Source organism: Amblyomma maculatum, chromosome 2, assembly GCF_055883805.1.
Source record: "Amblyomma maculatum isolate TAMU_Amacu chromosome 2, ASM5588380v1, whole genome shotgun sequence".
In the NCBI taxonomy this organism is placed as follows: domain Eukaryota; kingdom Metazoa; phylum Arthropoda; class Arachnida; order Ixodida; family Ixodidae; genus Amblyomma; species Amblyomma maculatum.
This window is the reverse complement of record NC_139345.1, coordinates 76,210,232-76,233,481: the sequence shown is the minus strand read 5'-3', so window position 1 is coordinate 76,233,481 and position 23,250 is coordinate 76,210,232. Positions and strand designations below refer to the sequence as shown.

Genomic DNA, 23,250 nt, shown 5'->3' with positions numbered 1-23,250 from the left:
TATCGCTTACTTATCTGGGGCTGTGCGCTAAATGCTATTAATGCTGCGTTCAACGCGTTGCAACTTTCATTGTTTTCTGCTGTATGTGGTGGTAGGTGCGGTTTAACGTGTCGAACCAACTATGACTATGGTGGACGCCGTACAACGGAGTGCTCTGGAACAATCCTGCACTCTTGGGGTTCTTTAATATGCACCGACATCGTGCAGTGCACGAGTGCATTTTGCGTTTAGCCTCCGTCTAAACCTTCTGCCCTTCCCAGATGCTGGGCCATTGCAGTGACCGCCATAAGCTCAGCGCGAAATTATTTCAGTTTTTTGTCACCGTGGTTTGCGAAAAAACTTTACCGGTAAAAGCATTCGAGGGCTGTCGGAAGTGTTCGTTTAGAAGGGGAAAAAGCACAAAGCTTCGCCAGAAATAACCTAACTGAAAACTATAATGGGAAGCCGTAGAAGTAAAAATTTAGCTAAACAAAAGATTTTGGCGTACATCAACCAATGGGACCCCGCACTGCCCCACTACACTCAAACGCTAAAGTACCTCGGTCCATGACGTCTGTATATGGACCGCAGGAATATGAACATTTAAGTGCAGTAGGGACTCTTTTGATTCCCATGAAATAATATTTCGCTTTTTTACTGATGTATAAACGTGAAAACCGCTTCGCAGTGATACAAGCGGGCGCTTCGAGATGTGGGAGTGGAAAAAACATTACGCGAATCTGAACAGATATCTTAGTCGCCGATAAATAAATCAACGCTGGGCTGGACAGCCGTGCAAACAACTTGATAATAGTCAAAGTGGGCGGAAACGGTCTATTTAATAATGTAGTCTACGCGCAATGCTTTAGTTCGGCGCACACTATGCAAAAAGGAGATAAACAAAAACTGGTTTTGCACAAAAGAAAGTCGCAATAACTGATTAACTATGATCCAGCCGTCACGTAGAAGTAGGGAGGAAGATGGAAGATGGAATGAAAAGATGGAGAGGTGCCGCTGTGGAGTGAACGGTTGTACGCAAAGCGTTGCAGATTAAACTTCCTACGAACACTGAAATGCTTTGAATACATTTCGCAAAGGGCAACTTTCGGCAGTCCAGTTAGTTTCTTTTCAGCAGTCCATTTCTACTAATCAGTTACTTTTTATTATTATGGTTACTTTCAAGTAGACATGAAAAAGCAGGCATGCAGACATGATTAAATAAACAACAAAGCAATACAATTATGTTTACTTGCTTTTTAATTTATATGACCCAGTTAATATTTTCCTTGGCGTGTGGGCAGACGGACAAATGTACACAGAAGTTGAACATGTAACCGTTAAATGCGTTCGTGGGATAAATGCGTAGGCGCTCAGAGACTCGCAGCACCAGCGTGAATGACTGTTGCAAACAAATTAATTCCAAAGTCGTGTGTGCCTTTTCTTTCCGCCGTCTCGCTTTTTGCGCTTTCTTTCAAAATGTTCAGTCACCAACAAGATCAGCAACATGCCTTGATGTACTGTAAAAAGCTTAATTTCATTTATATACTGTCAAAGTCGGCAAGAACTGAGATACCTGGTTTCCAGCGCCAAAAATTACTTTAATAACACGAGTATGCCAAAATAAAGCTACGATTTTTAAACCACTGGTAGACGCTAAACGAGCTCTATGCGCTTCCGACCTTTGTGAAACCAGAAACCCGAATACTACACATGTGCGTTTTCAGCAATCTAAACATATTTCGTCTTAAAGACGTCCAAGCACCACCCCAACCTCCCTCTTTTTTTTTTACTAACATGACCATTGCGCAGTCGCAATTTTAGTATAGCACGAGAGAAGAGTGACAGGCCATTTCGCACCGTTCTGATAAAAGTACTGGGAAAAAGAAATGAAAAGAAGGGAGGGCGAGCCTTTTAAAACTTGGTCGATGGATCCCAACCATGTGACGTTGATGACATCACAAGTCGAATCGCTACAAGAAGGCGGCGTCTCTGAGGGTGCACGGCAGAAGAGCGACTGGCAAAGCATACGCGCGCCAGTGTTTTAACTATTGAATCTAGCTGCCTGGGCACTGTTATGGCTCTTCCTTGTTTGACTGCGATTATCTGGCTGCTTGTGGCTAACTTCATAGGTGGGCGTGTTCTCCGTTGCTGTGTTTTAGTTGCCGTAACCGCAAAATTTGCAACTGTGCTTTTCTTTCTGCTTTCTTATTCCAGACGTATCCACTGGCCAGAATGTTTCTGCAACAATGCCTCCCGTTTACAGCACAAAGCAGACCGACTCTGGAGCAACCGCAGCTGTTTTCAACCCGTCTTCGAGCGTCTCCGAGCCGTCAACCGCATTCCAAACCGTGATGAAACTTCCCGTACTACCGACCGAACGTATGCGAGCTGCGCAGACTCCTGCAACGCCTGCTGTGGAGCCTGTTACTAACACGCTGCCCGAGATAACGCTGGGACCACAGGAACCTGCTTTCGCTAAAACGTTCGTTCTACCGGAGGTTAACGGCCTCGTCGAAGATGAGCTCCGCTCTTCGATGAACAGCGCGGCCACGACTTTCGAAGACCGTACCGTTCGCCTCACAACGCCTGCTTTGAACACCGTGGTTACAGCTAACAAGTCCGTCGACAGCACGACGTTAGATGTTCTCGCTTCCGAAGCACCCGTGACCCTTGGTGAACCGGATTCCTCCTCGAAAATGGCCTCGACTTTGGCGACGGGGTCGAACTCCGTCTCGGGGACGGATGACCTCTCGTTCGTTTCCAGCCTCTTCCCTGAGCTCGACCTTTCCGACAACTATGGCGCATCATCGACCGATGGCGTTTCTCTTCCTACTTCCACTCCGAGCGTGGACGCTCCGACGATGCAGCCTCCCAGTGTGTACAACATGAGCAAGGAACGCTACTGCATTGCGGCCAGGTTCTGCTACAAGGAACTCAACGAGCGTTGCGTCATGCGCCACATGAAGAGCGTCTGCGGCTGTGGCCGGGCCTTCTTCAGGAATCCGGAGACGCTCGTGTGCGAACGTAAGCACTGTCTCTGCATCAATCAAGGGACCACTCCTTAACACAATCCCTCAATTCATTCGGCTTCCCCGAAAGTCGATATTCCGTTATTTTCAGCAGCCCATAGTTGTCGTTGCTACTAAAACTCTCAAATCTAGCCTCTATTATTCAAAAACCTGCTGCAATTGCTTCTTTGCCGTACTACTAGAACAAGACCCTGCTTTCTCTTGACGTTTTCCGGCACCTAGCGAGTGATATATTGCTCTGATTTCGCTTTAAATATCTTCCCGCCGTTCTCCCCATCCTTGCAAAGACGGACGGATTACCATCTGGTTCACTCCAGTCCGTTGACACGATTCCACTCACATTGCAGGATTTCTGCCACATGGCACCAGCTTCAATCCGCGACCGCCTTTCCACCTAAAAATGTTCCCGGTATTTTGCGCCCTTGCCCTACGCTTCCAGTTTCTTGACTGCCATTGGCCTCGCACAGACGCGCTTCTTGCTCACGCAGGAAAGCTTCCACTGTTGGTGTCCCTGGAACTCCCGGAACACTCGTACGTGCAGGAGGTTGCAGACAAGAAGTCTCTGGAATTCAAGGCCTACGAATCCGCCGCGCATCACCTGGTAAGGGAAGAGGCCGAGCCCTTGGCCTTCCCTCCTCTCGCCAGCTACGAGCCCGGGGACCAAGCGTTCGTGAAGTTTTACAACACGGAACCTTCCGTCTCTGACCACACCGAAAAGACGGCCACTATTGCTTTGTCTAACCTGGCTTCATGAATGCACGAGTTCAGCCCTGCTGTCGCGCACATTTGGCTCCTAGAGCTTGTCGCCGCAAGCAGAATAAAATTTCATTCTTATATTCTATACTTTTCTATCTGTTTCAGTCTCTTTCTGTACCACGATTGCCCCAGATTCTTTCAACATACTTTTTTTTTCGCGTCCTTTCTAATATTTCTACAGATGAGCCTAAAGTTCACAGTACGTTTATCTTAAATGGCACATAGGCTTAGACGAACTATTCAAGCGACTCACGTTCACCGCTTAAACATACCTGCTGTTCCTTTCACAGGTGTGGGGTCTGGTGCGACACTCTCGGTTGCTCTCGAGGGCTGTCATAGACATCGAAGTTACTGGCTTCCGTCCTGGGCTGCTCGTTCGCTGTAGACTCGTGGTGATGCTGTCACTGGTGCACGAGATCTCCCCTAACGTCTCCGGTACCCTCCATCAGGAGTTTCAGGCGGCAATCGACGGCCACAAGTCGACTGAATCGTTCCTGAGGACTCGGAACATGACGACCGTGGCCGCTGACGTAGGCGAGTATGAATTCATTTACACCTTGATTCACGAACGTTTGTTACAGTAGTACGCACGTTACTCACCGGCGGTATATTACGAATAGATCATCCGCGCGTACCATTATTTTGCTGTTGAAAATTGAACTCAAATGAATGCTTTGCAACTTGATCACATTGGTCCTTTAGATTTGAGACCTTGACAAAATACAAACAAAATAATCCATCACCAAAGACAGAGGCGGTAGCAGGCTAGCATTTCACAGCAGCCCGGGGAGCAGTTATGCCATTTTGAAGCAATGAAAGGAGTTTGGAGAAATCTAATTCATTTGGAGCACGTTTCTTAGCACAACCGCCTTTGGTAATTGCAGCTTTCTATTCCTGACACACAAAATCGCAAATTTGATCACTTTATATGCAACATAAATGAATTCCCAGCTATGCACGCATTCCTAACAAAGCATTCAAAATATGTAAAGATGTTATAATAAATATTAACCAAGGAACAAATAGGAACAGACTAACAGAAAACGGAATGCTTGCTTGTGCACTTATAACTGAACATTGTTTGACCCAAAGGTTTTGCCTTTTGACCTGATAGATTCAAACATAGCTTCTATTACTTCGATGCACTCAAGGAGTGTCACTATAATATCGGAGTTTACATAAATGAGCAGCATATTTCTACTCTCTATCTTGTGCATATCCTTGATCCTACGCCTCTGCTAATAAATTCCCAAGCACTAGTCAGTAGTGCCTTCAGGAAAATAGATGACAGTCAAGGGCAGCCTTTTCATCACTCAGCTTCATTACTTCACTTTTCTAGATATTCGTAACAATATGCACTTTCGGCACACCACCCCATAACGCTTCAAGTACGTGTATGCTTTTGTCTGATGTAGACTTGACATGCTTGTAATTGACAAATAGGCTCGATGTTCAAGTGCCGGTTTGTTTTCACAGCAAAAGCATTAAACTTGTGTATTTTTTGCAGCCGGACAAGTTTGATAACGGCTTGCGGTAGTTTAAACTATCTGCTTCGCTTGCTGATTTCGCTGCTCTCTCCATTGGTGATTCAAAAGGCTGGGAGGGACATCTGTCACATGCACAGAGCATATTTTTATTTTATTTCTTTTTTCAATTTCCTCCAATCGTTCGTGGCTCATATTAACTTTATTTGCGACCAAATATTTATTATGCTCCATGCTCCCGCAGGTTTCGAAAACTTTTGCTTGTATTAAGCTCAGCGCAAAATTCATTATACCTCTGCCACCGGTGCGCTGCTGCTATTCTCGTATTCAGCTAAATTTTATAGCAGAACACAGTGAAGGCCGTTTGGAGCAGCGCTGCTATTCTTTATCAGGGGCGCTTAGAGAGGTGCAGTAGTCTCACAGATCCCTAAAGGCGAAGTTCTTTCAAAAACGATATCTGGGTGAGCTGCTAACTTTTCATGGTAGATAGTACAGAGCAAAACGGGCGAAAGACAAAATGAACAGCGCTCGCCAGCGTCTTCGCATTTCTTCGGTTTAGGGCTGTGCCATACACAATGAATTGTTTCAAAATTTTGCATGGAAATCTACCGGGCACCTAATATCTAGCTGTTCAAATAAGTACCTCTTGTCCAAACCGGTTCTGCTCACTGCAGCTGTCAACCCCTGTGATGACCGGGACTCCAATTATTGTAGCCCGTATGCCATCTGCACCTACCGGAAACAGGACTACGGCATGAGCTGCCGCTGTCTTCCGGGATTCGAGGACGTGTCCCCCGACACGGGACACCACTCAGGGGAGCTCTGCTTCTGTGAGTGGGAAACGGCGAAATCTTATCTTAGGGCATTCTGTCCTGCATGTCATCGGGTGACGATAACTTCTATCTATACATGCAGCCATATGCGAGCCCGGTCACTGCCATAACAACGGAACCTGCAAGAGCGCTGGCTTTGGAGTAGAGTGCGAGTGAGTGGATTTTATATCTGAAATAACAAACTGTCATTCACACTCTCCAAAAGTATTCAGTGCGCCGAATAGTAGAGTAATTTTAATTAATTTGGTAAATATCCGTAAATATTTAACACCCCGCCGCGATGGCTGAGTGATTATAAGGAGCTCGGCTACTAAACCTAAGAACGTGAGATCGAATCCTGGCCGTGCTTTTATATGAAGATTAATAACAGGGCGCTGTGCGATGTCTTTGCACGTTAAAAAACCTCAGGTGGTTGAAATTTCAGGAGTCCTCCAATACGGCGTCTCTCAAAGACTGGGTTGCATTGGTACGTTAAACCACACAAACCAAACAAATCAAACTATTTAACTGTTTTGAAACTTGGCCCCATCAAGATATTACCATGCTATCGAACAAGCGACTTCGAACTCAACACCAAGCCACGACGCAGTGTTTCTTTGTTCGTGTAAAATATTAAAGGTTCGATTCAGTCCAAGTTACTGCAGAACAGTAACACGCACACGTGTGAGCGACGATATTCTGGAACGTTGCACAGCACTATTCTAAATTGAAGCAGAAATGACGAGACAGAGGCATAAAGACTGTATATAGAGGCCCAAGTTGAAACATTGGGAAATTACGAACCTGCTCAGCCATACGCAGCTACAGTATATTGTCCTACGTAAAGCGATAAAATGAGGCCCATCCATTTTTGATGCTCTAACGTGTGCGAGTAACGCAGCCTATGGAAGGTTTGAAACTTAACACTATCGTTAGTATCCCAGTCTCGCAAACGGTGCACTAGTTAGAATCCTACGTCTCTGGAATTAAAAGCTGACATGTTTTGTGCGTAATAATTCAATGTAGTGATGGTACTAAGTCTTCTGACATCGTACCTTCTTGGGTGCCCGCCAAAAAATTCTACCTGTGCAAAAATTACATTACTAATTTTTGCTCCTCCGCAACATTCACCTTTAGAAAAGAGTGCCGAACCTTAATTTATTCTCTTTTTTTTTTCAGTTCGCCTTTATTACAGGCCACCAAGGCGAGAATCTTCAGCGCTGACTGTCCATATTCGAGACACCATAGAGGATCTCTTCTTTCGCAGTCATGGCATAATTTCTGCGCGTGAAACAAATTGAAAGGTCACCGCCATGGGAAAAATTCGATCGTCCTGAGAGAACATTCATGTAGAACGCCGGTCTTGACCTTCTAGCTGTAGCCATCGTTTATTTTTATTTTTATTTTCAGAATGTTCACTTCCATTGCATTTGCCAACGAGCCCTACAAATTGTTTAATTGTCACTTGACGTCGAAGCTGATGTGGTTTAATGTTTGAATGCAGGTTTACTTGTTTGATTTCTAGATAAATGAGGGGAGGGGGGAGGGGCAGATTCAATTTCATGCTCGATGTGCTATCGATGTGTTTTTTGAATGATTCAAGTGCGAAATTTGTCCGCGTGGAGCAATGGGACAGCTTGCTGATATTGCCCGATTTTTATATATTTCAAAGCCGATTTATGGGACTGTACGGTTGCCAGGTAGTTCTTTACGTAGGCTCGAAAGGGTGAGCAATTATTCGCGTATCCAGTGGATCGTTCAGCGCAGGCCCAACGAAAACTTGGCGCGAAATTTATTTTATCCATGAAACCCTACTAGAACTATTTCATTGACATAGTGAGGACGAAAGAAGGTTCTGAAAGATTAGTTGCACTTCATGAAGTAGCCGTCACTTCGTATTACTACGTAAAATTGCCTACAGGAATTTCTCGCAACACTTGGCTGTAACCGCACTTGAACGACCGATAAAAAATGTAATTGAAATGCGGGCGCTAGAAAATTCAGTCAATTCCTTGTGCAGCACCTACAAGTCGCTGACGATCGCGCTTCCATGATTACTTACTGCCTGCGTACCCGTGTTGCGTATGTTTCAATGTCATTTTAATAACACTTTACCTAAATGGCTTCGTCCAGGTGCCGTGACTGGTACATCGGCAACAAATGCCAGTTCCAAATGAAACGTAAGTATTTTGTCACACCGGCGGACGCGATTGTGTGTGACATCTTGTATAACCGTGAATCTTATTCTCTTATCCATCAGGAATCATTATCATCGTAGTGGTCGTGGCAGCGGTGCTTCTGACGGCCGTCGGAGTCGCCTTCCAGAAGTACTGGAGAAAAGGGTTCGTCGTTCAATCATTTCCTCACGCGAAGTTTCTCATGATCAGATAGCTAATGCTTCGCGCACAATTTTCTACGGCATTGAATACCAAACGGACAAACCGGCTCTTTCTACAGCGAGGTCAGTCTTACTTAAGCACATGAAGCAGCTGTCGCAAGTTTGTCTGAACCGTTTCCAAGCCCGATGCTTGCGCGACGAAATACATACATCTCAATTAAGCAGCGGCGATATAGCTTAAGTCCTTCGCTGCCCATAGATAGTAGAACGTTAACCAGCAGCAGCTTGACTACGCCTACTGCAGGACGAAGGATCTCCCATATCTCTGTGGTCGTGTGCCAGCAACGGCCTTGTAACCCAGGAAACTTCCTAGCCACATACACCCACCTAACTTACTGCCGCCCCGTACTACCCTTGCTTTGGGAATGCAGTACATCACTCTTAACGGACGTCGGTTATCCTGCCTTCGAATTACATTGCCCTTTCCATACGCATGCGTTGTCCTTTAAGTTGGAACATTTTCGTTAACATCCACCTTTCCTCGCCATAGTTATCCGTAAGATACAGCTGTTATATATTTTCCTCTTGAGGGGTGTTGTCAAACTGTCAAAGTATCCATTTACCCATTTTATTTGTCCTCTCTAACACCTAAAACAACGAAAACTGTTAGCCCCTTCCTAGGCTGTTGGCCATTACATTAGTTCTCGGGGTACTGATTTTTATACTCACTTACTATGCAACAGCGCTACGGCAGATGCCAGAGGATAAGAAGGGGCGAGACACAGCGCTGACTGACAGTATTGTTGATCGGGAGGTTTTTGGTAGAGTTCTCGGACGCAGCACCGCGCCCACTCCATCCGAAAAACATCTACTGGCTTCAGGCTCTTCCACTCGTCGGGCCTTACCATTGCTAGTAGCTCGGGAAGCTACATCATTGGCTCAAACGCAAACTTTGGGCCAAAACTTAGGACACGCTGCACATCCTCCGGAATAGGGACAATTTCCGGGTTATGAACTTCGTTGGATTTCGAGGATGTGCAGCGCGTCCTACGTCTTGGCCCAAAGTTTGCGGTTGAGCCAAGGATGTAGTCCCCCAAGCTAATAGCAATCGTAAAGCGGGTTCTTCGATGCGTGGAAGAGCTAAGGCCAGTAGATGTATTTCGGATGAAGTGGACATGGTGCTGGGTCCGAGACCTCTACCGAAACCCCTCCCGATTAACAAAACTGTCAGCCAGCGCTTTTGCACAAAAAATCATGTCTGATCAATGTGCCATCAGTTCTTGTTTAGACCAACCTTTGCCTGTCTAGGTCATTGACCATGCTTTTCAATTCCTTCCCCGAGTTACTTACCAAGCCAATGCCATAATCGAATTGCAGATCGCTTAGGTATTCCCCCTTAACTCTTATTCCCAACTGTTCCCTATCCAGCTCAGATTATACTTCCTGTTAACAAGCGGTGGAGCAGCACTGGACATATGTTTTCCTACCTCACATAATTCGTTGTTGGGATTTTATTTCTTTTATTATGAAGGACCACGACGTCTGTGCATCCGGTATAAAATCTTGCAGTATTTTTACGTATGGCTCTCACACCGTGGTTCCCTAATGCATATATCACTGCTGACGCCTGAGCACTTCGTCGTATCTCTCTACCACTTAATTTTATTGCTATAGCATAAGGTCCCTTTCAAGAAAAACCCGGCGTTGGCGTCGTGACCAAAAAATCGCGAGCATGGTGCTGGCAGGTGGCAGCTGTCAACCGACATGGCCGCGCACTGACTGGACTTAGAATTTCCTTACGTTACGTTTGACAGGAGCTGCCAACTCTGGCCTGTCCTTTCATATCGGAGGGTAATATCACAGCCTGCCAGGATCCTTGCATTTACGTTACCCCTAGGCCACGCAAGCACGTTCATACTGCTTGGTTAAAGCAGAGTTTTGTAGGTCGGATGGTAGCCTACGCTATCGCGTCATAACCCTAACGGGGAAGCTTAAGAGTCTCCAATAATTTTAGTATGAATATTATCTGCACTCGAGTAGAGTTTATGGAAGCTTGCTTGTTCCTTCAGTTAATTGAAGTGTATTATTGTACTGGTTCTACTAGCGATTGTTTTAGTTAATACCCTGCAGGCAACCGGCGGTAAGCTCATCGGACCTCAATTTTTCAAGTCCTTGACGTCCTGTTTCTTGTGGAATAAGAAAATATCGGCGTTTTCCGAGATTTTGGTATCCAGCATGGAGAATTTTACGCGATAGCGTAATGATCTTGAATATTGCATGGCATCGTCGTCAGCGGCCCCAGCAAATGCGTCACTTGTGATCGAACAATACAAGGGGTTTTAAAGAAATTCAACAAGGTTGACGACTGGGCAAGTTGGTAAGGGTTCATATTTAACCAGCCAATTCAAGGGAATCACAAATGGAGCCAACATTGGTGACGGGGTTCTTGTCCTGTAGACAAACAAGAATATCTGATAATAGATGGGATCAATCGGGGTAGGTATTTCGGGTCGAATCCAGGCATTTGTTGCGAGATGAACACTCTATACATAGGCCACTGAGGGTCGTTGGTTCACTGTTAGAAATGAACCTGGTGAATGCGCTGTGGTTTGTTTTTGACTAGTGTGCCTTGAAGACGTGTACTGATGCTAACTGTAATTAAGAGCATGTTAATCAGGAGCTATTAATTGCGTAAACAGCAGCACTGGTAAGCAATGTCGTTTTAAATTCTAAAGGAAATCTACAGACCAAAAAAAATTGTTTACCTGTCAATCCCATGACAGGCAGGTAGCTAACCACAAGCAGAAAAAGCAAGATGAGGACCGTTAACACCATTCCGCTCCACTCTTAAAACGAAGATTAAGCGTCTCCCAATTTTCAGCACAATCATAGATATGCAAACATCTTGATGTGCAGTCCGAGAGGTAATGCTAATAGAAGCCGAACATGTCGGGCAATTTCGTCATTTCTCTTACCCCGCGTTATCGATACATTTTGTGAGCTTAATACGCCAACTGCGGCCTGGAGAAAGCCGAAGAGCGCAGGCAGCTTTTTACTTTTTCTTTTTAATACCGCATATAGACGAAGGCGAGGATTATTATGGCTGCCTATTCGAAAAAGTCTGCTCAACGATGTGGGAAGAAGTGAAGAGCCCCAGTGTTAAAAAAGCGCTTCGCGTTCATTCGTGGATGTGTTTGAGGTTTATGCAGTGCACAGGATCGCTCGAGTGTCTGTGGCACACTTACTTCTATCAGATGCAGAGTCACGTCATTGACAAGTAAGCGTTGTTGGAATATTCGAGAGATTAGCAACGACTCATATTGACATAAATGTGTCCACTATTTGAAACGTCAGCCTGCCTTATTTTCCGAACTACTGTTAGATCGTTGTCTTTCTTTCAACGTAGTAAGCATTGTAATGCATCAGCCTCGTCAATAGTTCGTAGGTAAAAGAGCACACTCCCGTAATGGATCTACCACAGTGACGCAGTGATCACTAACTTGGTCGTTTTGTAGGTCGGAATTGTTAAATTTCGCCTTCAAGCTTACGCCAACTGATCATAGCAGCCATTTTGCAACAAAATAATACAAACATAAGGTGCGCTCTACCCTAAGCGTGCAACAAGAGCACTGTGCCAAGAACTGCTTGCAGCGGCACATCCCTCAACATAATCTACACGTCGTCTGTCTACTTCTCATCGCAGGCGTATTCAACACTGCAGCAACCGGGTATGCCGTATGCTGATCGTCGAGCCCGCCAAGAGAAGCTCCTCTAAGCGGCCGCTCGACACCAAGCTAGCTCGGAACACAATGTCCAGCACCGGAGACCGTCACGGAACCGCCTGCGCCTCACCCGACAGCGCCAACAGCCTGCGCCCCGGATTCGTCAACTGCCTCGAAGAAGGCAGCCTCTCCAGCGTGGTCGTCTCCGTAATATCCAAGTAGACCCAAGAAACGGCCCAAGTTGATGGAGGGACGCGGGTTTTTAGATTGCTCATTTTCCTTCATTTCTGTTTTAAGCTCATGCCGCGGTTTTTAGGCACTAATGTAACAATCTCTCTCGAGCACTTCTCTTAGTGCGAGAGGGGTCTCGCTTCTCCTTGCTTTCTACGCGTGTAACTTGCGCATCAATAAAGAAAACTGCAGTCCTCAACGACGTGAATTCTTCTTGCATGCTGGTTGTAGGCTCGGGCACGAAGGCATCTGTGTTTTGGTGCGGTAGTTCTAAGGTTTCCATTCAGCTTTTTCTGCGCAGTTCCGCTGGCGCCGAAACAAAATGGGTCGAGACTGGGTTTTCATTCCACTGTCGCCCGGAAGGAAAAGTATCGCTGACCACTGCTTTAGAACGATAGGCCATAGCCGCAGCCGAACATTCCGCCTGTTTAACTGCCGCTCTCGCGCGCTGTGAATTGCTCGTCGTCGTAGCACAACTGTGGCCAATCGGAGCGGCACCTCGGGTAGACTCGGCCAATCGGAGCGGCACATCCCGAACAGGGAGAACGCAGACTTCGGGCAGCTATTAATGCCACAGGTATCCTACTCCGCCAAATTAAACGCCTTAACAACGAACCACGTGTTAGAAAACGAGATTCACATGCATGTATTCTGTTGGCGCGCGCACTTTCGCATTTCGCTGGCTAAGCTACTATGGCTGTATATATGTTGTTTTGTTTTTTTTTGTTTTTTTTTTTTGCCAGCGCAGTTTGGAACAAATATTCCTTGAAAGCTGACAGGAACGTTTATTCTTACGACCACTCGCTGTATTTCACAAAATTTCAGTCAATTACAAAAGTTCCAAATACGTTAAAGTCGACGGCACAACTGCCATTAAAAAATGGCCTACTCAAAGTGCTGTCAAGAAGCGCCGAGAGCAGAATGGCGGACAAATTAAGGGGAAAATGCTGCGGCAATAAAGATGTGGGTGCCCGAAGAGCCCTTTTTTCTAACCAGTAAATATCGTTCGCCGTACTCTGCTTCATTTCTAAATCATAATTATGACTTTCGCAGGGTATGTAGTGTACGTTAGTACAATTACGCAAAATTTCAATGAAATGGCAGGAAACTGTTCTTGGTAAATCAAGCGCAGCATACAACCCGTTAACGACAAAAGTAGGCTTATATGTCAAGTTTTGTTTCTTCATGAGTGAAGTCGTTCTGTTACGCTATACGTTGCGAGAAGACAGGCGTAGTGACTAGCGTGGAGCTGAAAACTGCACATTCGGTTCCAATTATAGCTGTGGAAAAGTGAACGTAACCATATCTCAGCATTATTTCTCACTGCTATCTCTGTTTTTCACTACTGTCTTTCACAAGCACGTCTTGATAAGTTTCTCGCGGGCCCATGTGCCAAAATACAGTTGCTGCTGTATTCGCAGCAGGTTTAAGTGTGTCCGCGTGTGTTATTTTTGCTAAGGAAAAGGCTAAGAAAAGCAGCTCAGACAAATCCAAAGCCAATCCAATAAGCCAGGCCGGAATCCAGTCCATAATAAAACAATCCACAATCCAACCCACCAGTGCGTAATCAAATCGAGAAGCCAATCCAGAAAAGAGTCCATAATCTAAACCAGCAGATCATAATCCAATCCAAAGCCAATCCAGTAAATATATTAACCTTTGATTTAACCGTTAAGAAAGGATCGTCCTCCACAGTAATCGGAACCACTACCCTCCAATCACCAGCCGAACGCGCTAACCAACTGCGCCACACCGGACACTTGAGAAACGTAACTCTCCTTGTCTAGCGTTCTTTCCGTATCCATGGCAACATAAGGGGCGTGACAATGACAGCTTCACTAAAGTCACTGGTGACTCTAGGCTTCACTCCCGTCTCCAGGAGAAAGCGTGGCAGGCCGCAGCTGCGAGTCGAACATCGTTATGTAGTTATACAGAGTGTCCAGGCTAACTTTAGCCAATGGTTAAAAATAAAACATTTGAGGCAGGCCAGGGCAACCCATTGCATACCGTCTGGCGCTCCTCAGTTATTTACTTAGTAATTAAGATATTTTTTTCTAAATTGCTAAATATTGACTTTAGCCAATACATGTGATTCGCACAGTTCAAGAGCATATTCGTAAATACCGATCTCATTTATTTGTGATAAAGAAAGCCTCATGCATATATTTCTTCCCATCGTCAAAGAAAGCCCATGAAATAGAAAAATTACCGCAGGACTAGCGCATTCGCGCGCCGCGATTGTTGCGCTCCCAATCAAGGTTTCAATGAACGAAATTAACAGCCACCGTGAATCGACGGCCCAGTTCCAGCGGAAGGTTGATTCAAAGTCCCTCAATACTTTTTTTTGTTTTTCTGAAAGCGAAACTCCCTCCAAAGTTTAATATACGGAGTAATTTCGACCACCTGGGGATCTTTAACGTGTGCTGTGCGATGTCAGAGCACGTTAAAGATCCCCAGGTGGTCGAAATTACTCCGTAGCCCTCCACTACGGCTCCTCTTTCTCCCTTTCCACTTTACTCCCACCTTCCTCCCTCCCCCTACGGCGCGGGTCAGGTGTCCACAGAAACAAGTGTGACAGATACTGCGCCTTTCCCTTCCTGTGAACCAACTAAGGTCAGCGCTGGCCGCTTGAGGCGCAGTTGGGCACTGAAGGGCATGCATCCGCTGCCGGTGGTGCAGCCGACCGTCATATTTCTAGTTTTATTTGCCTCTAAAAGTTCAAATTGTCTTGTGATTGTCGTATTAGGTGATGTAAGGATGTGCTCCCCATTAGGCAATTCCTTGAGAGACGAGGACAACGCTAATGATATACGCGCATGCCTCCCCGGAGCAGACGCCGGGCGTGAAACTAACTGCACAGCATAGAACCTGCTATCAATGAAGTTTCTAACGTTGCGGCAAACTTAGATCCACTATGGTCCTACTAAACGAGCCGCAGCACCGTTTACTTGTTTGCTGCCTACACGCTGTTCTGTCCGATCACAAAACTTGCAGCACGCAAGCGAGAACGCCATCACAGTCCGTGTTGAACACATAGCGCGTGATCTAAGGCGCAGTCACAGATCTTCGTCAACCGATATCGGTTGGCAGATGGTTAGCAAACACATTTTCTGTGCTTTATTTGCCCTTGCCGCTCTATGGTGATGGTCAGCGGCGTGCCGACGTCAGCCTGCAGTGCCACCACCACGTCGTCGAGATCGGCCTGCACGTCGTCGCGGTGCTCCGCTGACCCGCAGTTTTCTCTTGAGCCCGCCCACAGCCGCGACGCGCGTCGGCTCCCGTAGCGTTGAATTTGATTTCTGCTTGAAGATTTTTTGGGCCGCTTGTTATGCAATTATAGTCGCGAATTTGAGAAACGAAAGCTTAAAGATGATAGCACAAGATTCTCCACATCGCGAGTGTGCGCGATGTTTTCCCAGGAATGCACCGATGGCAACTGCTGCACCTCTGCGCTACGAGTGTTACAGATATCGCTGTTTACGTCGCGTAAAATGTAAGCTGAGCCAGCTTCCTCTCTTATCACTAAATTTTGGACCGCCGCGGTCTCCCCTGTTTCCGAGCTACTAGGGACCGCCTACGTGGTTTAGACAATTGTCAAATAACTTGGAAGGCCTTCGAAAATCCTTGGGATAACCTAATGGCCGGAGCGCTGGCCTCTCCCGTTGTAGTGATGCTGCGTTGCTGTTCACAGTAAATCCCTCGACACGAATGATGTCCGCGGCATGAAAGTGCTTTTCATAAATACGCGCATATTTAGAATCGAAAGTGAAGTCTCCAGTCTCTTGCCGCGGTATTGCACGCTTCCATTTTTTCGACAGCTCCTTGTCAGCAGGGAAGCGAAACAACGAGACTTTCTCGGTCGCACCTTTGTAGGCGGAACGGCGTCCTGGTACGCAGCAAGTGTCCGGCATGGTTCCAAGCACACGAGTTACATGATTTCAACGCACAGCATAACACGAGACGTCGAAATTCATACCAGCGGCGATGCTTTCTGATCGGTCGCGACAGTGCTGAGCACTTCAACGGTGCTCTTCAGTGCCCGCCCGCGCCTTCCACTGGGCAGTGGAAGGCGCGGGCGGTATACGAACCTCTCCCATAGCGTTACGGAGGAGTTTCGTGACCAGAAAAAAAGTATTGAGGGACACTGGCTGATTGCAGCGAGCTCGACGCGCTCGCTGCAGCCTGCAGCACGTGCGCCGACTGGCTGACGCGAACGAAGAAACTACCGCAGTCATCGGCGTGCCGCTGCAACGGGGCCGTGGAGCCACGGTCGCAGTGATTTCGTTCACTCAAGCCACGACTGGGACTAGCACAATCGCGGCGCGCGAATACGTCAGTCACGTGACATATTCTGAGTGAACGTGTTTGACGATAACGCTGTTTGATTGCTTCCTATATTTTAACGCTTTTATGTCTCCCCCTCTTCTTTGTCAAGAAAGTGCTTATATTGCCTGGTCTTGCATTAAAAATTCAGTTGTAAGTTAGCGCCCGTCCTGTGTGTCTCGCTGTGTCCTTGTCTTTTTAGCGCTATGCACCAATCGGGACATATTCTGATTTTCGCGGGCTTTCTTTGCAGCTTGGAAAAAAGATTCGCGTGAGGCTTTCTTTATCGCAAGTAAATGAATTGGGGGTTCATGAAGGTGCTCTCCAACTTTGCGAATCACATTTTTGACTAAATTCAATATTTAGTAATTTTAAAAAATTGCCTTAATTACTATTTAACTAATCAGAAAACAAAAACTACCTGTTGTGCGCAAGACCGCTTGCAGCTGCATGCAACTGGTTTCCCTCGCTTACCTCAAATGTTTTATTTTTTAACCCTTGGCTAAACTTAGCTTAGACAGCCTATACGTGTTACGGCGTGGAAGAAGAAGCGCGGGGCAAGCACGTGGATAGGAGATGAAAGAAGAAGGACGATGGAGCTGGTGGTGTGCCTCTGCTTATGTGTGCCCCCTGGGTGTCATCATACCCCGTAACGTCTTGGTGGCAGCGGTGGGATGATGCCCCACACAAGCTCCCGACGTGGCGGTCGACCGGTGTACACCACTAGCTGATGGCGCCGAAGATGCGGCGGCTGGCGCCGCTAGGTCTAGGTGCTCGGAGGGGCTTGGTCCTCCCCAGCAGCTGGACGCTGGTGCTAAGCGCATCCTGGAGCTTATCTCCCAGCGGCTGGAGGCCCAACTGGCTGCCCGCACTGGGGCGGTGGCAGCTCTCCGGCACGAGGTTCGATGCTTAGTACCGGCCGACCTGAGCATAACAGATAAGGTGCCTTTGAGCATCGCTTCCGTTGTCTCTGAGCAAGAGGCCCACGTTAGGAGGCAGCTGGCCGAGTGGAAGCGCGACCTGGAGACTGAGCGCCAGCGCACCCTCTCGCACGCCGCCAAGGTGAAGAAATTGAGGCAGAAGCTGGATTAGCAACTGAGCAAGGTTCAGCAACAGGAGAAGAGCTTCAAGGCCCAGCATTGCCGCAAAAAAAGGACAGCACATAGATGACTAAGAATCGTAGCAATGTTGGTACATTATATAGCTCGCAAAGCAGTTAAGTGCTTTGGATACATTTCTTTGAACCAATTGCTCTGCGCTCACCTAAAAGCCGGATCGTTTGGATAGAATTTTTTTTTTTCGGGTGGGGAGGGGGGGGGGGGGTCGGTATCGGTAATACACCTTGGGTTTGCTTCACTCTGAATGTAAAACAAAGCAGTAATAATCTTAGCTTCAACGGTAGTAATTTCTCTGCTGTTGTTCGCACCCCGCATTTTCGCAACACTACATCAAAGTTCAATAAGTTCTTTTAAAACTAGCCTCACTACGGTGGCGCAGTAGTTAGTGAGCTTGACTGCTTTACCAAGGATGCGATATCGAATTCCGGCCACGGCGACCGCCTTTTTAAATGGAGACAAAAATCAAGGCTCCCGTGTGCTGTATGATTTCAGAGCCCGTTAAAGAACTCCATGTGGTTGCAATTTCCGGAGCCCTCCACTTACGGCATCTCTCATAGCCTAAGTCGCTTTGGGACGTTAAACTCCATAAATGAAACGAAACCATATTTAAGGCTAGACCGCCGTTTTAACTTTTTTCGGTGCCGCCCTATCAGACTCGAACACTGTAAAGGGTGCACCTGCGCACATTAGTGTGTACTGCGGCAAAGCCAACAAAACGATCTAAGGGATTGCCAATGAGTTTAACTGGCAAAAAAAAAAAAAAAGAAAAAGAAACAAACAAACAGCTGCACCTAAGAACCCTACACTGAATAAGGGAACAAATCAGTCAGGGATGTTTTTGTCTTTTAATTTTAAAGCCTTTCGCTGCAAGTTAAAATAAGTCATAGAGTCAGCCCGCTCACTCAATTTACGAATGGGATTGGATTGGATTGATTTATAGGTAGGGAAAGGCGCGTTAACTGTCTCACTTGTTTTCTGTTGACACCTCTACCGTGCCGTAAGGGAAGGGAGGAAGGTGGGAGTGAAAGTGGAAAGAAAGAGGAGCCGTAGTGGAGGGCTACGGAATATAATTTCGACCACCTGGAGATCTTTAACGTGCGCTGACATCGCACAGCACACGCATGCCTCTTCGTTTCGCCTCCATCGAAACGCAGCCACCGAGGTCGGGTGCAAATTTACAAATGGGAATTTCAGCTAAGCCGGAGGTTGCGTTTCGATGGAGGCGAAACAAAGATGCGTCCGTGTGCTGTGAAATTTCAGTGCACGTTAAAAATCACCCAGGTGGTCGAAATTACTCCGTAGCCCTCCACTACGTCCTCTTTCTTTCCACTTCCATTCCCAGCTTCCTCCCCTCCCTTACGACGCGGGTCAGGTATCCACAGAAACAAGTGTGGCAGACACTGCGCCTTTCCTTTTCTGCGAACCAATTATTATTATTATTATTATTATTATTATTATTATTATTATTATTATTATTATTATTATTATTATTATTATTATTATTATTATTATTATTATTATTAATAATATTAATATTATTATTATTATTATTATTATTATTATTATTATTATTATTATTATTATTATTATTATTATTATTATTATTATTATTATTATTATTATTATTATTATTATTATTATTATTATTATTATTATTATTATTATACAAATAAAGTCCTGCATGCACTGCTTTTACGCTGAATAAGAGCTTGAAGGCTGCCGTATATTAAAGGCGTTGAAATTTCTGTTCATGTATTATGTTCCTACTGTCTCGTGTATACCGGCTAATCTAAGTAGTCATGTATCGAACACAGGTAAAAAAATATGGGGGGGAGGGGGGGGCACCTAAGCTCCGCCTTTAGGCTGTGACGCGATAGCGTTAATGGCTCTTGTCTGCGGTTCCGCTTTACGAATTCTCGTTCGCGTACATCCACTTTGCCACCCTCTTAATCACCAATGCCTCAAATTTTGCCTCTATCTCCTCGCACATAATTTTGCCAAACAATCGTAAACTGCCATTTTATGTAAACCACCATCTGACAGAGATACTATAACACTTCGCGTTAACTAAGATGTAAGCGATCATTTACGTTGCTTACTAGGACGATAGTTGTATACGAGTAGAGAGTGCCTAGCTCGACTGCCCCCGTAGGCGCCTGTTGGTTCCCCCGGCCCCGCTAGGCTCGGTCACCATCTCACCCCATCTCAAACAAGCTGTCAGTCAGAGCTGGCAGCCCTTGACATCTCGGGCATATCACGTGGTTTCATGACGTGACACAACCCACCAAGTAATCAGAAGGCGTTAGGACTGCCCATGGGTACCTCGAGCGACCGACTGCTCGAACTCGGGGTGCATAACATGTGGGCAGAATTGGCGGAGGCAGTGCGAGTCTCCCAATTAGATAAGCACGACCGAGACAGGCAGGGTAATCCTTGCAAAAGTAGGCCTCAACCCAGACAGAGGAGTTTTTTAAAGTCACAATAATAGTGAAATCAGGAATGCCTTGGCAGTCCTCCCCCCCCTCCCCCCTCCCCCCCCCCCCCCCTTCTCTTGAAATATGCATCCAGAATTTAATGTCGAAAGAAGGGCCAAACGAGCCGAAGCTCTAGAGCGATGGTTCAAAAACATGAGAGCGAAGGAAGTATATGTTGATGTGGCAAGTGGCAGAACAGGTGCGGCAGTAGCTTCGGTAGTCGATGGCCAAGGCGTGCCGGTATCCGCGGCAGCCATCAGAGGTCGCAACATAGAGACTGTGGAGGAAGTTGCGATAGCGCCAGCTTGCGTAGGAACGGAAGCCAAGTTCATAATTAGCGACAGCAAAACTGCCATTAAAAATTTTGGGAAGGAGAGGATATCGCCGGAGGCGGCCAAAATTCTCACCCAAAGAACGCTGAATAGGAAAATTCAATTAGTTTAGACACCCGCTCACGCTGCCGTCCCTGGTAACGAGGCGGCTCACGAGCTAGCCCGAGCTCTCTACTTCCGGGCAGCCGTCGAGCGCCCCGAACACTGGGCATACGACGAGCGTTTGCAAAATTACGGGGAAATCATCGACCATTATAAATTGGGACGTAAACTGGTACCCCCGCCAGATGTTAGACTAAATAATAGAGAAGCTGTCGCGTGGAGGCGGCTACAAACTAATAAATAAGTTAAATTGGTTCACAGGAAGGGAAAGGCGCAGTAACTGTCACACTTGCTCTGTGGACACCCGAACCGCGCCGTAAGGAAAGGGAGGAAGGTGGGAATGAAAGTGGAAAGAGAGAAAGAGGAGCCGTAGTGGAGGGCTACGGAGTAATTTTGACCACCTGGGGATCTTTAACGTGCGCTGACATCGCACAGCACACGGACGCCACTTCGTTTCGCCTCCATCGAAACGCAGCCGCCGCGGTCAGGTTCGAACCAGGGAACTCCGGCACAGTAGTCGGGCGTCTTACCACTGCACCACCCCGGCGGGGCGGCTACAAACTAATACGTTCATGAACCCAGTCTGGGCGCTTCACGTGCTACTAGACCTTAGGGACAATGATCTGTGCAAACACTGTGGGGCGAGAGGGATCCCCGACCACATAATTTGGGAGTGCCCACAATCTCCAGGAATAGGACAAAATATTACAAGTAGAGTAGCCTGGGATACCGCGCTGCGAAGCGCGGACCCTGCGATCCAGCACCGCACCGTCCACCTGGCAGAAGATTGATTTATAGAAAGGGAAAGGCGCGGTAACTCTCTCACTTGTTTTCTGGGGACACCTCAACCGCACCGTAACGGAACGCCACCTAGACGAACTTGTGTTGCGTAAGGGAAGGGAGGAAGGTGGGAGTGAAAGTGGAAAGAGAGAAAGAGGAGCCGTAGTGGAGGGCTACGGAGAAATTTTGACCACCTGGGGATCTTTAACGTGCGCTGACATCGCACAGCACACGGACGCCACTTCGTTTCGCCTCCATCTAAACGCAGCCGCCGAGGTCGGGTTCGAAAATAAAGAATAAAGAATTTTTTTTATATAACAAGCCAAGGGCTACCTGCCAGCCTCTAATCCGCGGGCGCACGACTCCCCGTCTTCCCCGGCACGCGTGCCGAGGGCGGGAAAGAGAACGCCTATTTCCGATGGAATTGAAAGTTGTACAACCAACCAACCAACTAATCAGCAGCCGGCCATACCAGCTGCCAACTATCGCCTGTCAGAAGCACACCCATTACGCTTACAGGGCCGACGCCGGATTTTCCGGAGAACGGGGTCCTTAACGCGGTCTTAATAAAGCAAAAAGTTCGGTCATCTTTTCATGAGTACAAGTCTATCGTATGCCTGCAGACATTTAAAATAGTTTTCAGCGTCGTGTGCTGCGCGATGTCAGTGCACGTTAAAGATCTCCAGGTGGTCGAAATTGCTCCGAAGCCCTCCATCCACTACGGTTCCTCTTTCTCTCTTTCCACTTTAACTCTCACCTTCCTCCCTTCCCTTACGGCGCGGTTCAGGTGCCCACAGGAACAAGTGTGACGTATACTGCACCTTTCTTTTCCTGTGAACCAATTTTATTATTATTATTATTATTATTATTATTATTATTATTATTATTATTATTATTATTATTATTATTATTATTATTATTATTATTATTATTATTATTATTATTATTATTATCGACCTGGGAAGAGCCATCGGGCGACAGTTAAACTAGAAAAGGATGAGGAAGGGAGAAAGAGAGAGGAGGGATAGGTTGAGAATCGGCCACCAGCTCCATATATGTGTAAATCTGTTAATTCAGAAGGGTAATGCTCCAGCAACACATTTCGACTACACACAGTTCAGAGTGCTGAAGGCAGGAGACGGTAAGCGCTGGTTATTTGCCTCCCTCTATCCAGTACGCCACAGTGGTGAACCGTATAAGCACGACTGTGCACTGGTAAGCGCTGGTTATTTGTCACCCTCTATCCAGTATGCCACAGTGGTGAACCATAAAAGTACGACTGTGCACGCAAGACATCGTACAGAAATTATGCGTCATAGGAGAATTCCCCGAGAAAAACGCGAACAAACAAAATAACTTTTAAAATAAGCTTTTAACAACTTTAACAACAATAACTTTTAATAAACTTAAAATAAACTTTTAAAAAGCTCCATGACGGAAATAAAACGAAAAATTACAATGCTTGACGGCGACACCCAGCAGTTATTAAAGATTGTAAATAGCCAGCAGTGTAATGAGCAAGCATCACACAAATGTTATTTTAGAATACAAGGAGCACGAAGGAAGAGGACAAAGAAAAGGGACGGGCAACGAACGCGTAGCGCATCATTGATTGATTGAATGTCCTTTATTGAATGGGAAGGCTCATGGCCATGGATGGAGATAAAGGGGAGTAGACAGAATCTTCATTATTTAGGTCGTCACTCGAATCACATAGCTCTAACCAGGCCACTAAGCGAGCCATATTTGACAAATATCATCTATGTGTTA

General features: G+C 46.4%; 1 protein-coding gene across 1 annotated transcript; it reads left to right on the top strand.

The window, feature by feature from the left end:
- Positions 1-1,971: 1,971 nt before the first annotated feature.
- On the top strand, positions 1,972-12,550 carry LOC146199054 (uncharacterized). Its single transcript, XM_084594542.1, has 9 exons — positions 1,972-2,108; positions 2,194-3,003; positions 3,497-3,609; positions 4,055-4,298; positions 5,923-6,078; positions 6,164-6,233; positions 8,194-8,240; positions 8,321-8,402; positions 12,102-12,550. Exons 1-9 carry the CDS (start codon positions 2,054-2,056, stop codon positions 12,340-12,342), a joined length of 1,818 nt encoding a protein of 605 aa, XP_084450668.1. The 5' UTR covers positions 1,972-2,053; the 3' UTR covers positions 12,343-12,550.
- The last annotated feature ends 10,700 nt before the right edge of the window (positions 12,551-23,250 follow it).

Bases quoted from the DNA above. Each gene is read 5' to 3' on its own strand.
- LOC146199054 (XM_084594542.1), top strand. From the start codon at position 2,054: ATGGCTCTTCCTTGTTTGACTGCGATTATCTGGCTGCTTGTGGCTAAC. The intron at 6,234-8,193 runs GTGAGTGGATTT...GGCTTCGTCCAG, and splicing joins GGCTTTGGAGTAGAGTGCGA to GTGCCGTGACTGGTACATCG. The intron at 8,241-8,320 runs GTAAGTATTTTG...CTTATCCATCAG, and splicing joins ATGCCAGTTCCAAATGAAAC to GAATCATTATCATCGTAGTG.